This window comes from Eschrichtius robustus, chromosome 11 (genome assembly GCF_028021215.1).
Source record: "Eschrichtius robustus isolate mEscRob2 chromosome 11, mEscRob2.pri, whole genome shotgun sequence".
Lineage (NCBI taxonomy): Eukaryota > Metazoa > Chordata > Mammalia > Artiodactyla > Eschrichtiidae > Eschrichtius > Eschrichtius robustus.
The window spans coordinates 19,776,650-19,791,777 of NC_090834.1; the positions used below are offsets into that span (position 1 = coordinate 19,776,650).

Sequence of the window (15,128 nt, forward strand, 5' to 3'; positions counted from 1 at the left end):
GATTTGCATTTCTCTAATAATTAGTGATATTGAGCAGCTTTTCATGTGCTTCTTGGCCATTTGTATGTCTTCTTTGGAGAAATGTCTATTTAGGTCTTCTGCCCATTTTTGGATTGGGTTTTTTTTTTTTTAATATTGAGCTGCATGAGCTGTTTATATATTTTGGAGATTAATTCTTTGTCCTTTGAGTCATTTTGCAAATCTTTTCTCCCATTCTGAGGGTTGTCTTTTCATCTTGTTTATGGTTTCCTTTGCTGTGAAAAAGCTTTGAAGTTTCATTAGGTCCCATTTGTTTATTTTTGTTTTTATTTCCATTACTCTAGGAGGTGGATCAAAAAAGATCTTGCTGTGATTTATGTCAAAGAGTGTTCTTCCTGTGTTTTTTTTTCTTCCTGAGTTTTATAGTGTCCAGTCTTACATTTAGGTCTCTAATCCATTTTGAGTTTATTTTTGTGTATGGTGTTAGGGAGTGTTCTAATTTCATTCTTTTACATGTAGCTGTCCAGTTTTCCCAGCACCACTTATTGAAGAGACTGTCATTTCTCCATTGTATATCCTTGCCTCCTTTGTCATAGATTAGTTGACCATAGGTGCGTGGGTTTATCTCTGGGCTTTCTATCTTGTTCCATTGATCTATATTTCTGTTTTTGTGCCAGTACCATATTGTCTTGATTACTGTAGCTTTGTAGTATAGTCTGAAGTAAGGGAGACTGATTCCTCCAGCTCCACTTTTTTCCCTCAAGATTGCTTTGGCTATTCAAGGTCTTTTGTCTCTCCATACAAATTTTAAGGTTTTTGTTCTAGTTCTGTAAAGAATGCCATTGGTATTTTGATAGGGATTGCACTGAATCTGTAGATTGCTTTGGGTAGTATAGTCATTTTCACAATATTGATTCTTCCAATCCAGGAGCATGGTATATCTCTCCATCTGTTGGTATCATCTTTAATTTCTTTCATCAGTGTCTTAGAGTTTTCTGCATACAGGTCATTTGTCTCCTTAAGTAGGTTTATTCCTAGGTATTTTATTCTTTTTGTTGCAATGGTAAATGGGAGTGTTTCCTTAATTTCTCTTTCAGATTTTCCATCATTAGTATATAGGAATGCAAGAGATTTCTATGCATTAATTTTGTATCCTGCAACTTTACCAAATTCATTGATTAGCTCTAGTAGTTTTCTGGTGGCATTTTTAGGATTCTCTGTGTATAGTATCATGTCATCTGCAAACAGTGACAGTTTTACTTCTTCTTTTCCAATTTGGAATCCTTTTATTTCTTTTTCTTCTCTGATTGCCATGGCTATACCTTCCAAACTATGTTGAATAATAGTGGTGAGAGTGGACATCCTTGTCTTGTTCCTGATCTTAGAGGAAATGCTTTCAGTTTTTCACCATTGAGAATGATGTTTGCTGTGGGTTTGTCATATATGGCCTTTATTATGTTGAGGTAGGTTCCCTCTATGCCCACTTTCTGGAGAGTTTTTAATCATAAATGAGTGTTGAATTTTGTCAAAAGATTTTTCTGCATCTTATGAGATGATCATATGGTTTTTCTTCTTCAATTTGTTAATATGGCATATCACATTGATTGATTTGCACATATTGAAGAATCCTTGCATCCCTGGGATAAATCCCACTTGATCGTGGTGTATGATCCTTTTAATGTGTTGTTGGATTCTGTTTGCTAGTATTTTGTTCAGAATTTTTGCATCTATATTCATCAGTGATATTGGTCTGTAATTTTCTTTTTTTGTAGTATCTTTGTCTGGTTTTGCTATCAGGGTGGCCTCATAGAATGAGTTTGGGAGTGTTCCTTTCTCTGCAGTTTTTTGGAAGAGTTTGAGAAGGATGGGTGTTAACTCTTCTCTAAATGTTTGATAGAATTCACCTGTGAAGCCACCTGGTCCTGGACTTTTGTTTGTTGGAAGATTTTTAAACACAGTTTCAATTTCATTACTTGTGATTGGTCTGTTCATATTTTCTAGTTCTTCCTGGTTCAGTCTTGGAAGGTTATACCTTTCTAAGAATTTGTCCATTTCTTCCAGGTTGTCCATTTTATTGGCAGAGTTGCTTGTAGTAGTCTCTTAGGATGCTTTGTATTTCTGCGGTGTCTGTTGTAACTTCTTTTTCATTTCTAATTTTATTGACGTGAGTCCTCTCCCTATTGTTCTTGATGAGTGTGGCTAATGGTTTATCAATTTTGTTTATCTTCTCAAAGAACCAGCTTTTAGTTTTATTGATCTTTGCTATTCTTTTCTTTGTTTCTATTTTTTAAATTTCTGCTCTGATCTTTATGATTTCTTTCCTTCTGTTAACTTTGGGTTTTGTTTGTTCTTCTTTCTCTAGTTCCTTTAGGTGTAAGGTTAGATTGTTTATTTGAGATTTTTCTTGTTTCTTGAGGTTGGCTTGTATAGCTATAAACTTCCCTCTTAGAACTGCTTTTGCTGCATCCCATAGGTTTCGGATCATCGTGTGTTCATTGTCATTTGTCTCTAGGTATTTTTTGATTTCCTCTTTGATTTCTTCAGTGATCTCTTGGTTATTTAGTAACATATTGTTTAGCCTCCATGTGTTTGTGTTTTTTACGTTTTTTTCCCTGTAATTCATTTCTAATCTCATAGCGTTGTGGTCAGAAAAGATGCTTGATATGATTTCAATTTTCTTAAATTTACTGAGGCTTGATTTGTGACCCAAGATGTGGTCTATCCTGGAGAATGTTCTGTGTGCACTTGAGAGGAAAGTGTAATCTGCTGTTTTTGGATGGAATGTCCTATAAATATCAATTAAATCTGTCTGGTCTATTGTGTCATCTAAAGCTTGTGTTTCCTTATTAATTTTCTGTTTGGATGATCTGTCCATTGGTGTAAGTGAGGTGTTAAAGTCCCCCAATATTATTGTGTTACTGTCGATTTCCTCTTTTATAGCTGTTAGCAGTTGCCTTATGTATTGAGGTGCTCCTATGTTGGGTGCATATATATTTATAATTGTTATATCTTCTTCTTGGATTGATCCGTTGATCATTATGTAGTGTCCTTCCTTGTCTCTTGTAATATTCTTTATTTTAAAGTCTATTTTATCTGATATGAGTATTGCTACTCCAGCTTTCTTTTGATTTCATTTGCATGGAATATCTTTTTCCATCCCCTCACTTTCAGTCTGTATGTGTCCCTAGCTCTGAAGTGGGTCTCTTGTAGACAGCATATATATGGGTCTTGTTTTTGTATGCATTCAGCAAGCCTGTGTCTGTTGGTTGGAGCATTTAATCCATTCACGTTTAAGGTAATTATCGATATGTATGTTCCTGTTACCATTTTCTTAATTGTTTTGGGTTTGTTTTTATAGGTCCTTTTCTACTTTTGTGTTTCCCACCTAGAGAAGTTCCTGTAGCATATGTTGTAGAGTTGGTTTGGTGGTGCTGAATTCTCTTAGCTTTTGCTTGTCTGTAAAGCTTTTGATTTCTCCATCGAATCTGAGATGCTTGTCAGGTAGAGTAATCTTGGTTGTAGGTTTTTCCCTTTCATCACTTTAAGTATATCATGCCACTCCCTTCTGGCTTGGTTTCTGCTGAGAAATCAGCTGTTAACCTTATGGGAGTTCCCTTGTACGTTATTTGTCTTTTTTCCCTTGCTGCTTTCAATAATTTTTCTTTGTCTTTAATTTTTGCCAATTTGATTACTATGTGTCTCCGTGTGTTTCTCCTTGGGTTTATCCTGTATGGGACTCTCTGCGCTTCCCGGACTTGCGTGGCTATTTCCTTTCCTGTGTTAGGGAAATTTTCGACTATAATCTCTTTAAATATTTTCTCTGGTCCTTTCTCTCTCTCTTCTCCTTCTGGGACCCCTATAATGTGAATGTTGTTGCCTTTTAATCTTGTCCCAGAGGTCTCTTAGGCTGTCTTCATTTCTTTTCATTCTTTTTTCTTTATTCTGTTCCACAGCAGTGAATTCCACCATTCTGTCATCCAGGTCACTTATCCGTTCTTCTGCCTCAGTTAATCTGCTATTGATTCCTTCTAGTGTATTTTTCATTTCAGTTATTTTAGTGTTTATCTCTGTTTGTTTGTTCTTTAATTCTTCTAAGTCTTTGTTAAACATTTCTTGCATCTTCTCAGTCTTTGCCTCCATTCTTTTTCCGAGGTCCTGGATCATCTTCACTATCATTATTCTGAATTCTTTTTTTGGAAGGTTGCCTGTCTCCACTTCATTTAGTTTTTTTTCTGGGGTTTTATCTTTTTCCTTCATCTGATACATAGCCCTCTGCCTTTTCACCTTGTCTATCCTTCTGTGAATGTGGTTTTGTTCCACAGGCTGCAGGATTGTAGTTCTTCTTGCTTCTGCTGTCTGCCCTCTGGTGGATGAGGCTATCTAAGAGGCTTGTGCAAGTTTCCTGATGGGAGGGACTGGTGGTGGGTAGAGGTGGGTGTTGCTCTGGTGGGCAGAGCTCAGTAAAACTTTAATATGCTTGTCTGCTGATGGGTGGGGCTGGGTTCCCTCCCTGTTGGTTGTTTGGCCTGAAGCAACCCAACACTGGAGCCTACCTGGGCTCTTTGGTGGGGCTAATGGCAGACTCTGGGGAGGCTCACGCCAAGGAGTACTTCCTAGAACTTCCGCTGCCAGTGTCCCTGTCCTCACGGTGAGACAGAGCCACCCCTGCCTCTGCAAGAGACCCTCCAACACCAGCAGGTAGGTCTGGTTCAGTCTCCTATGGGGTCACTGCTCCTTCCCCTGGGTCCCGATGCACACACTACTTTGTGTGTGCCCTCCAAGAGTGGAGTCTCTGTTTTCCCCCAGTCCTGTCGAAGTCATGCAATCAAATCCCGCTAGCCTTCAAAGTCTGCTTCTTTAGGAATTCCTCCATGGGTAGAAGACAAGCCATTTTCCTTGGAGGACTTATTCAGCCCACCTAGGTGACAAGTGCTTGTTCCATAGCTGCAGTGCTAGTGGTACCAGTGATATAGGTGGTGGCAGAAGGTTCTTGTTACTCTTTGGGAAGGAGGAAGAATGGGGGTGGGGTGGGGTATGAAGGGGAAACAGCTCTTATATTTCTCTAGCTGGTTCGTTGTCATCTGAAGCATGTTACTCCTTGCTGTCCACTAGCTCACATTAAGGATGTGGATAAAAACCCTTAGAAATCAGAAAGAGACTACACTCTGCCTGTTTAAAATATCCCCTTATCTTATACTATGAACTAAATTATATGGGATTTGGTTAACACATACTATAATACTCAGGTATTTGTCCCAAACCTTCTGGAGTGAGGTTGATCTTGCTATTTCATTCCCTTGAATCAAGCCTGGTGACTTAGGTAGTCCTCAGTTCCAAGGCTCTCAGAGGTGTTGTGATATTATAAAAAATATATCTGATCTTTGTCTCTGGTTCCTGGTAGAGAGTTTCGAAAACCCTTAGAATTTCCTGAGTGATAGAAAGAAGTCTTTTTTATGCTAATGAGGTATTAATGGTGGGACTCCTAGGTAGCTTCAGAATGGGACTGGTCACCAAAAAGACCAAGCACATGATTAGAGGATTGGGACTTTAGCTGTCCAAACTCCTGGGAGGGGAAGGAGGCTGGCTATTGAGTTCAATCACATGGTCAGTGGTTTAGTCCACTGACCATGCCTACATAATGAGACTCCCCCCAAAACTCTGGACACCAAAGCTCAGTGTAGCTTCCTGATTAGTAGCACAATGATGAGGGTGACATGCCCTGGCCCCCACAGAGAGGGCATGAATGCTTTGTGCTCCTTTCTAGACCATGCCCTATGGGTATCCTTTAAAATGAAACCGTAGTAGTTAAGTATAGCATTTTCCTGGGTTCTCTGAGTTGTTTGAGGGAATTATTGAACCTGAGAGGGGTCACGGGAACCCCTGAATTTGCAGCCAGTTGGTCAGAAGTGTGGGTAGCCTGGGGACCTCACTTTTGCCTGGTGTCTGTAAAGGCAGTCTTGTGGAACAGTGAGCCCTAAACCTGTGGGATCTGATGCTGAATCTGGGTGGTTAGCATCAAATTGTATTGAAGTACACCTAGTTGGGGGTGAAACAAAACAGGTAGCTCATGAAAATATTTCTTCTTTTCTAACTTTCTTTCCTCACTTCTGGCTGTATATAACTCCCTCTACATAAGCCACCCGCTACCCTCCCCGTGCACACTTCCAGGATTTGCTATTTCTTCCCATAGAATAAACAAACTCCTGTCTTCTTCTTTTCTTGTGTCTAAGAAATGTTGCAGTTGGATATCACAGTAAAGTTTAGTGTGGCTTCTTCTTCCACACAGCTCTACAGAGAGAACTTGGCTTAAAAGAGACAACTTTGATCTCAGTAAGTGGAATGGCTCCACAAGAGGTTGGTGTGGGGTAGGCACAGCAGTGGTTGGGATAGGGTAAACTGTGGTTCTGTGCATAAAAGAGGGATTTTTACAGTCTGGTTAATTTTGTCCTCGACTATTTGAAGTCAAACATGCCTTACCACCACAAGGATGATTTCCTATCCCTCCAAATAAGAAATTTATATTTCTTCTAACCTTGGCCTTCTTATGTCAGGGGAGAATTTTTCCTCTCCCTGCCTGCTATGGACTGAAAGTTTGTCCCCACCCCACCCCCCCAAATTAGTATGTTGAAACCCTCATCCCTAATGTGATGGTATTTGGAGACGGAGCCTTTGAGAGCTAATTAGGTCATGAGGGTGGAGTCCTCATGATGGGATTAGTGCCCTTATAAGAAGAGAGAGGAGATAGCTTGCTTCCTCTCTTTTGGTTTCTGCCATGTGAGGATACAATGAGAACGCATCAGTCTGCAAACCAGAAAGTGGGCTCTCATCAGACATCAGATCTGCTGGCACTTTGATCTTGGACTTCCAGCCTCCAGAACTGTGAGAAATAAATATTTGCTGTCAAAGCCACCCAGTCTGTGGCATATTTGTTATAATGGTAGCGTGAACTGACAAAGACACTGCACTTAACAGTATTTTCACCTGAAATAACAGAAAATAATGGTGTCAAGCCCAAATATCTTTCCCTTTAATATTAATTTCTACTCACTAGGGATTTAGTGTTGGTGGTAGAAGTTTTGATTCATTTATTCATGAAGATGTAATAGAATTAAAATTAGACCAACCCAGTTACAGAAGTACCAAAGCTATAGGTGATTCAATCCTCTTTCTTAAAAAACAAAATTCATCTGTTTCAAAATTTTATTTAGAAAATTTACTTTATTTAAAAAGTGTAAATAATATGTCACATGATATAAAATTCTAGACATAGTAGATTTAAAAATAGCATAATGGAAAATATAAATATTTATATTAATAAAATATAAATATTTTATTTTCCTATGTATATCTTTTGTGCATTTATTTTCTTTTCCTAGGTTTGTATTTTTCTTTATCGTCCAATCTGATTCATACTTACAGTAAAAACATTTTAAATATCATAGACAGGTATAAGGCAAAAAGTAAAAATTCCCTTCTCTTCATTTTCCTCAGATATTGGTGAATATCCTTCTAAACTTTCAACCACGTGGATATATTTTTTTACATAAATGTTTTCACATTATATGTGTTGTTCTGTAACTTGCTTTTTTCACTGAACACTGTCATGGAAATCTTTCATGATAGTGCATTTAGAGCTAGTTCATTCTTTTTAATGGTTGTACTGTATTCCTTGATATATAGCTATATATTTAGCTAGCTCCCTCATGATGGCTATTTAAGGTGTTTCCAACATTTTATTAATAAAAACAAAATGTTGATAGCTTATTTTGACAAATGTAGTTATTATATTAACTTACATATCCTCACACCCCTCTCCTCCTTAGGATCTGGATCCTAAGGTAAACTGTGGTACAGCTTGCGCTTTATTTTATACTTGTGCACTTGTGCTTTTGAACAACTGGTGGGTATTAGTGTTTTCCATGGATACTTGGCTTTGATTACACTGTTACTAAATGTGCTTTTGCTTTTGTCTAGTTAAAAAAATTCTGTGCCCCTAGTGATGTTCAGTAAAGAATAGATATGACTATTTTAAAGTGGTTACATTGTTTTCCAGGTTAAGTATTTCAATTAGGAGAGTAAATATTTTTAAATTGGAGTGTGGTTATTTCTTGTTTTGGGAGTGTGTTCTTAATGAACTGAATCTCATATTGGTGGTATTACAAGGAGTGTGTAATGAATTTCTGGGTCTTAAGACTTCACCCTGTCCCAAAAGGCAAAGGAAATTTCCAAAGTTTTTATCTTAGCAATACAGCACAGTGAAATAGAGGAGGGGTGCAGTGAAGAATGGATGCTTGCTTTTGTCATTAGCTTATTAGTGAATCCCAAGATACCAGGCTTCCTGCAGCTTGTTGCAGAGGTATTTCAAGCATCCCTTTTAAAGTTTAAAAAGAATTAAAGATCCCTATCTGACTACAGTTATCATTTATCTATTCAATATATAGATAATGAAGATACCGATAGGATGCTCTCATCTACTTTAATAAATGTGTTGTCCTTGATGGGTGTCCAACTTAGATAGACTGGGAATTAACTAGCTTAAGGCACTACCTCGCCTTAATTTTGTCTCAGGCCGTGGTAAAACTTAGTTAAAAAGATATGAATGAGCTTTAAAATAATTTCCCTTCATAGTCTCCAAGCTACCTTTAATAACAGAGTCATTCTCATCTTCCTTAATTATTCATATCCTTCCAAGAGGAAACTTGATATTACTGAATGCCAAAAGCAGCTTGTAGGAGGAGAAGTTATGCAGTGAGGGGGTAAAAAAAGCCCTGCAAAAATATTTTTTCTTCATCATTGGAAGGGGAAGAGGGAAAGTGAACAAGGGATAGAAACAAACCAATAAATACAATGTAAATAGTTTCATAGAGAGTTATTTATATTTTGGCAAGCCTCTCTATCTACTAGGATCCCCAAGTTTTCTTTTCAGAGAAACTATGATGCTGATAATAGCAGTGTTTACTCAAAAGATATTAATATCCTAAGATATTTGGTAATACTTGCTCTAATATTGCTCTATCCATCCACATTATATGAAGCCACCAAGAGAAGCAGTCCCCTGCATACAGTCTTCCAGGCTGTCTTCACAGTCTTCACAGCTTAGATTCCATCTGAATGCTGCCATGAAAGACGTTGCTGGCATATTACAGGAATGTGAATATGGGCTGACTTAAAGCTCTTCTCTTAAAGGCCTTTTCCTGTGGCACTGGCAGATAGATGCACTGTCATCTGGCTGAGGAACAAGTTCCATTCCATCACGTATTTCGGGTTTGCTGGTCTGGCGCTCAGCGTATTTCTGGAATGTGTTTGAAGGCAATGGAAAGATTAGTCCAAACTTCATTCCACTCCCCTCATGCTATTGTTTCTAGTGGCTATGTATCTTCAGACTAAAACCAAAGGTCTGGTTTATCTCAGTCCTAAAGTTACTTTTTAACTTTAGTTATTATAGGCACTTGTGCGATATTTCATAATCTAGCAAGGAGCCCAATCTGCTATTTTATGTATAGGAAAGAAGCCTCTTGTAACAGGATGTCCCTACTTGAACAACAGCACCTCTCGAATTCATCCTCCACGTGTTAATGAATAATTAACTTTGCTGAATATTCAAATCAGCGAACAAAGATGATAAGCATCTCACAATAAAGTTGGTGGTTTCACACATCCTTCCCTTTAGGCCTGTAGTCACACACACTTTGTAAATGGCGACAGGCCTGTGAAATGTCCCTCCTTTTTGGCCACTGACTGAAATAGTCCTATACATTGGATTTTTCAGTTCAGTGGTTCCATGTACGTTTAGCTGTACATTCCTGGTCCTGGGCCAAATCCAACAAAATACTGACATGTGTACATGAACCTAATTAATATTTCAGAGGGAGAAACTCCTATTATTAAAATTACAGCCAGACTAGCAGAGGGAAAAGAGCTCATTTAAGGAAAAGGCTGCTTCTAATAAATGGTGTAATTAATCATTTTAATTTTTCTGTGAGAGGATAGTAGCTCAGGCATCTGAGGAAATTTATTTTTTTTCTGCCTCACAGAAAAATAAGTTTAGGTTAACAACAAAAACATAATTTCTTATTTTTCTCTTCTGGCTAAATTTTACTGAGTAAAACACAAGTTAATTATTCAAAGAACCAGTCCTTGGATTCTTGGAAGTACAGTAAATATCTGTACTTCAGAATTCAGCCCTAAGGTTTTAGATTATAAATAAAGCTGACCCTTAAACAATGTCGGGGTTAGGAGTACTGACCCTCGGCACAGCTGAAAATCTGTGTGTAACTTATAGCTGGCCCTCCATATATGTGATTCCTCAGTATGCACGGTTCCATGTCCGTGGGTTCAACCAACCTTGGATTGTGTAGTACTGTAGTATTTACTACTAAAAAAAATCCACATGTAAGTGGACCTGCACAGTTCCAACCCATGTTGTTCAAGGGTCAACTGTATTTTTCATTTGTTTGTTTTATACAACAAATTAAATATTTGTTTTCCATCCTGTACTGATAGCAAAAGCATGACTCTTAATTAGTAAGGAGAAGAGGTAGATATTTTGAGCAGAGAGAGATGTTAATGATCTCTAGTCCAACCCTCCTATTTTCCATATGAGGAAAGATGTTCTCTGAGGTTCAGAGATTTTAATCTGTATTTGTAATGGCGCCAAGCATTATTTTTCATAATACTGAATGGAGATAAAAATATGGAGGCCAGAAAGGGACTTAGCACTATCTTTCTATAGGCTGGCGCCTCAGCATAGCCAGAGTTCCACAGGCTGACTGACTCTTGAACCCCTCCAGGAAGCAAGCAATCAGGCCATGCATTTGGTCTGAGGACACTCAACCAAGCAGATGGATCCTCTGAACTGACCTGTAGTACTCTGTAATAGTAGCAGTAAAGCCTGTGTGGCTGTAGCAGATCCCTAGCAGTCAACTGCCCTTCTTTTGCAATCTTCTTGGCTTCTTCATCATTTTCCTGAAAAGTTTAAAAAGAAACAATGAACGAAGATTACTCCTGTGACTCACAAAGAAAGCTAATTGTGAATGTGAAGTAGGACAGATGTAGGGTTGAATGTGAACAGCATGGGAGAGATGAAACATGAAAATATAACTTAAGAATGAGGCTATGGAAATAGACAAAGTACTTTCCTAGACATCTCTGCTATATAGAAATAATCATACCTGTTTGGATCCCCCCTCGCCCAGTGCAACAACCCACATACAGCCCCTATCGTGACTATCTTGGTACTTTCCTAGCTACCCAGGAAGTCTAGGGCTCATCATCTGTTCCCCTAATCTAACCCTCTCTGTCTGATATTAAAATACAACTAGAATAGAATGAATTAGTTTTTATAACATCTCTTAAAAGCTCCATTTAAATATGTAGTCTGAGCCAAAAAGCTGTTGTACAATGGTACCTATAAAAGACTATATTATTGTTGTAATAAAAAATTCAGTTATTAGTACCCACAGGTTGTTCCTTCAGTACCAGGAATAGTCAGCATTCCTAATTATACTTTTAGAAAATAGCTAATATTCTATCATGCTGCCCACAGGAAAAGCCATTTGCAAGCAATTCTGACTCTTTATAAAGGGTCACAGAAATATTCTGCCTCAGGGGCACCCAGTTATTTCCATAGCCACATTGCTTCTCAGAAACAAAATAAAGTCTTACAATGGAAGGGTAAATTTTATAATTTCACAATAAAACACAAGAGCTTTTTAATACTTTGCCTTTTTTAAAAAAAGAGTTCTTACTTTATGGGAAACTTGTGATTCATTAAGAACTTGTTATCCAGAGAAAACCATAATTCGAAAAGATACATTCACCACAATGTTCATTGCAGCACTATTTACAATAGCCAGGACATGGAAGCAACCTAAATGTCCATCGAGAGAGGAATGGATAAAGAAGATGTGGTACATATATGCAATGGAATATTACTCAGCCATAAAAAAGAACAAAATAATGCCATTTGCAGTGACATGGATGGACCTAGAGATTGTCATACTGAGTGAAGTAAGTCAGAGAAAGACAAATATCATATGATATCACTTACATGTGGAATCTAAAAAAAATGGTACGAATGAACCTATTTACCAAACAGAAATAGAGTCACAGATATAGAAAACAAACTTATAGTTACCAAGGGGGAAAGAGTAGGGGGAGGGATAAATTGGGAGATTGGGATTGACATAAAATAGATAACTAATAAGAACGTATTGTATAGAATAGGGAACTCTACTCAATACTCTGTAATGACATATATGGGAATAGAATCTAAAAAAGAGTGGATATATGTATATGTATAACTGATTTATTATTCTGTACAGCAGAAACTAACATAACATTGTAAATCAACTATACTCCAATAAAAATTAATTTAAAAAAGAACTTGTGCCTTTTTTTCTAACGGGGGAAAACAAAAGGGTACCATAATTGCTTTAAATGTTTTCTTGTGCATAAAGCACTTTAACCCTGGTCTTTTTAATCTGTAATTTGCATTTGGTGTATGTAATTTGCATTTGGTATGTGTGCATGAATAAGGATACTTTAGAAAAATCTATATTCTATATAATACTGGACTTCAAATCTTCTAAAAATCCTCAAACATATTGATAGAGGGTATTCAAAATTGTCCTGATGTTGATTCTTCAGATATTTCAAGGGAACAAAAATTTCACAAAATAACATTTCTTTTCACTAAATTATGTCAAATTAAATTGTGTTATGATGGAACTCGTGTAACTAATACTGGTGAATTTGTGATTGCCTAAAGAAACTAAAATGGCAGAAAGCATACCTTGGCCCATTCAACTTTCTCTAGTAGATCACTAAGATTTCTTTTAATTGGAACATAATGTTTCCAAGGCTTTAGTGCCATATAGAAATGTTCATAATATGGTGAGTCCTGCTTCAGAACCAAACTGTCACCAAGCATGAGGTATGGATATCTATAAGCAGCCACAGTCCCGTCCACATTCACTTGATACTTGTACTAAAAGATTAAAACAAACATAAACAAAAATTTTAAGTCATTTGTTTCACTTCTGCTTCTTGTCAACATTGTAACATTAAATATAAAGAAGTTATTTCCCAACTTTAGTATTTACAAGTTTTATATTTTATTTTGTAACACACATCTTCTCTTTGTATTAAAATCATAAGTAGCATTTAACAGGTCAATTTTAAGAAATACAACACATTTAAAGATAATAAATAATTTTAGGAAATAGGGATACCTATTTCAACTATGTCTATGTAATGGGAAATTCAGATTTCTGTAACCAGGTAAGAAAACTATTTCCAAAGCTCTATATTTAGTAAAGCTTAATATTGATAACAATTTACACTTTCACTTATTTCATTTGTTCCTTATACCCATGTTAATATGAAAAAGGAAGGCATTATTATCTCAAAGTTAGGTTTTAAGAGTTGAGGAGACAGAAGCCTGGAGAAGACTAAGGACTAGTGTGATGCTGGTGACACAGTATGGACATATTTGTTGGATTAATAAACTTTGATTTACATTTCAAAGTCACTTTTCATTCAATTGTAATAATGTGAAGCAGATGTTATCATCTCCCTCTCTTTTTTTTTATTAATGATAAAATTTGTTTCAGAGATATTTATAAACCTCTATTCTATGAGCCCAAATCCCATGCTCTCTTCATTATATCACACTGAGAGGAACAGGATATACTAACAGATTTGGTAGTTACTTTTTTCTTAAATAATTGGTACCAAGGACTTTACCAGCCAGTCAGATTTTGTCACATTGTCACATCCCTATCTCCTTTGAGCCTTATACGGTGCTCTGAAGGAGCTAGGCAGGCTCACACATGTTAGAAGCGAGAGGTGCTAAGAGATGAAAGCCCCACAGTTAGTGGCAGAGGCAGGAGTGGAGGCAGGACTTGAACCCCATTTTACTAGCGTAGAATTCATACTCTTTTTATTTACAAGATCGTTTTACATAAAAGACATTTATATTCCCAGTTTATTTAAAAAAATACAAAAAAGAGGAAAACAGGGAAATATACCAAAACTCTAGGTTAATCCTTGTACTATACTTTGAGTATTAAATACAGTTCTGAGCTATTTGGTAGACAAGGTTAACAACAACAACAAACAAAAAAGAAACTGCATGAGTTTCATAATTCCCTGTGCCTGATAAGAAAGTGTGTGTTGGGTCACAAGATGGGAGAAATCTGCCCAACCCCAGCTATTTGGTTGACTTTTAATACAAGTTTATCACTTCACATCTATCCAGGAAGACTTAATTGCATACCTTAAAGAAGTCAAAGAAACCTATCAATTTAGCTTTTCCAAGCTCCTTTTCTTTTTCTTGGAAGAAGAAATATCCTGTAATTCCTGCATCTAGTAGCTGTGGATTATCTTTGGACAGCTGCACCAACTGGAGCCTCTCCTCTCGGCTATCTCTACCTCTAAAGAAAGCTTTCTCTGTTTTATTGATCCAGGAAGGTCCTAGAGGTTTGAGACCATAAAAAAATACAATTATGAATTTGACATTTTTATCTTATGGTAAGTATAATCATCTTTAATCTACCTATGTCATTTAAGATGCTAAAGCTCTTTTATCATCAGCACATCTAAAGTAAATGTTACTTTCGAAAAATATGCTCTAATTTTATCCTTTTGTGTACTAGTGAGAGGTCACTCAAAAAGTGGAGTTTCTATTGCATGACATCAGGAATTATCCAAAATAATGCTGGATCAATTTCAAAGCAAAAAGAGATTCCATGACTTGGCTTACTCATCAAGGCATTAGTTTCTTCCATCTTTTGTGCTTCACAAAAAAAAAAAAAAAAAAAAGAGCTAGGCTTTTGTTCTTAGAGTGACTAGAACAAAGTATAGAATTAAGTAACATCCACACATCTTTAATTCTTAGGTTGCTCAGAATTTTGAGCATATCACTTTTGAATACAGTGAAGAATTTTTCTAATATGTTGTTAAATGCAAATAAGTTTTGTATAACTTAACTATGTATATATATTTATATCCTCTCTTTCCTGGGAGGGAAATAACCTGGAAGAATTAATTTAGCTCTCTATTATTCTAAAAAGAAGTCATTAGTTAATACCTGTCAGTGTTCTAAGGGATAAATCATAAAACAAACTGTAGGGGGTCAACCTCTTTAC

The 15,128-nt window shown here is 36.8% G+C and overlaps 1 protein-coding gene across 4 annotated transcripts in view; it reads right to left on the reverse strand.

Moving 5' to 3' along the window:
- Positions 1-7,322: 7,322 nt before the first annotated feature.
- Positions 7,323-15,128, reverse strand: part of POGLUT3 (protein O-glucosyltransferase 3) — a 29,003-nt gene continuing 21,197 nt past the window's right edge. For all 4 annotated transcript variants that reach the window (XM_068554108.1, XM_068554105.1, XM_068554106.1 and 1 more), the window contains exons 5-8: positions 14,258-14,454; positions 12,773-12,967; positions 10,840-10,944; positions 7,323-9,271 (exon numbers count right to left, since the gene is read on the reverse strand). In XM_068554108.1, the coding sequence (XP_068410209.1) occupies positions 9,146-9,271; positions 10,840-10,944; positions 12,773-12,967; positions 14,258-14,454 (623 nt within the window). In that variant the 3' untranslated portion in view covers positions 7,323-9,145. The remainder of the gene's footprint in view (positions 9,272-10,839; positions 10,945-12,772; positions 12,968-14,257; positions 14,455-15,128) is intronic.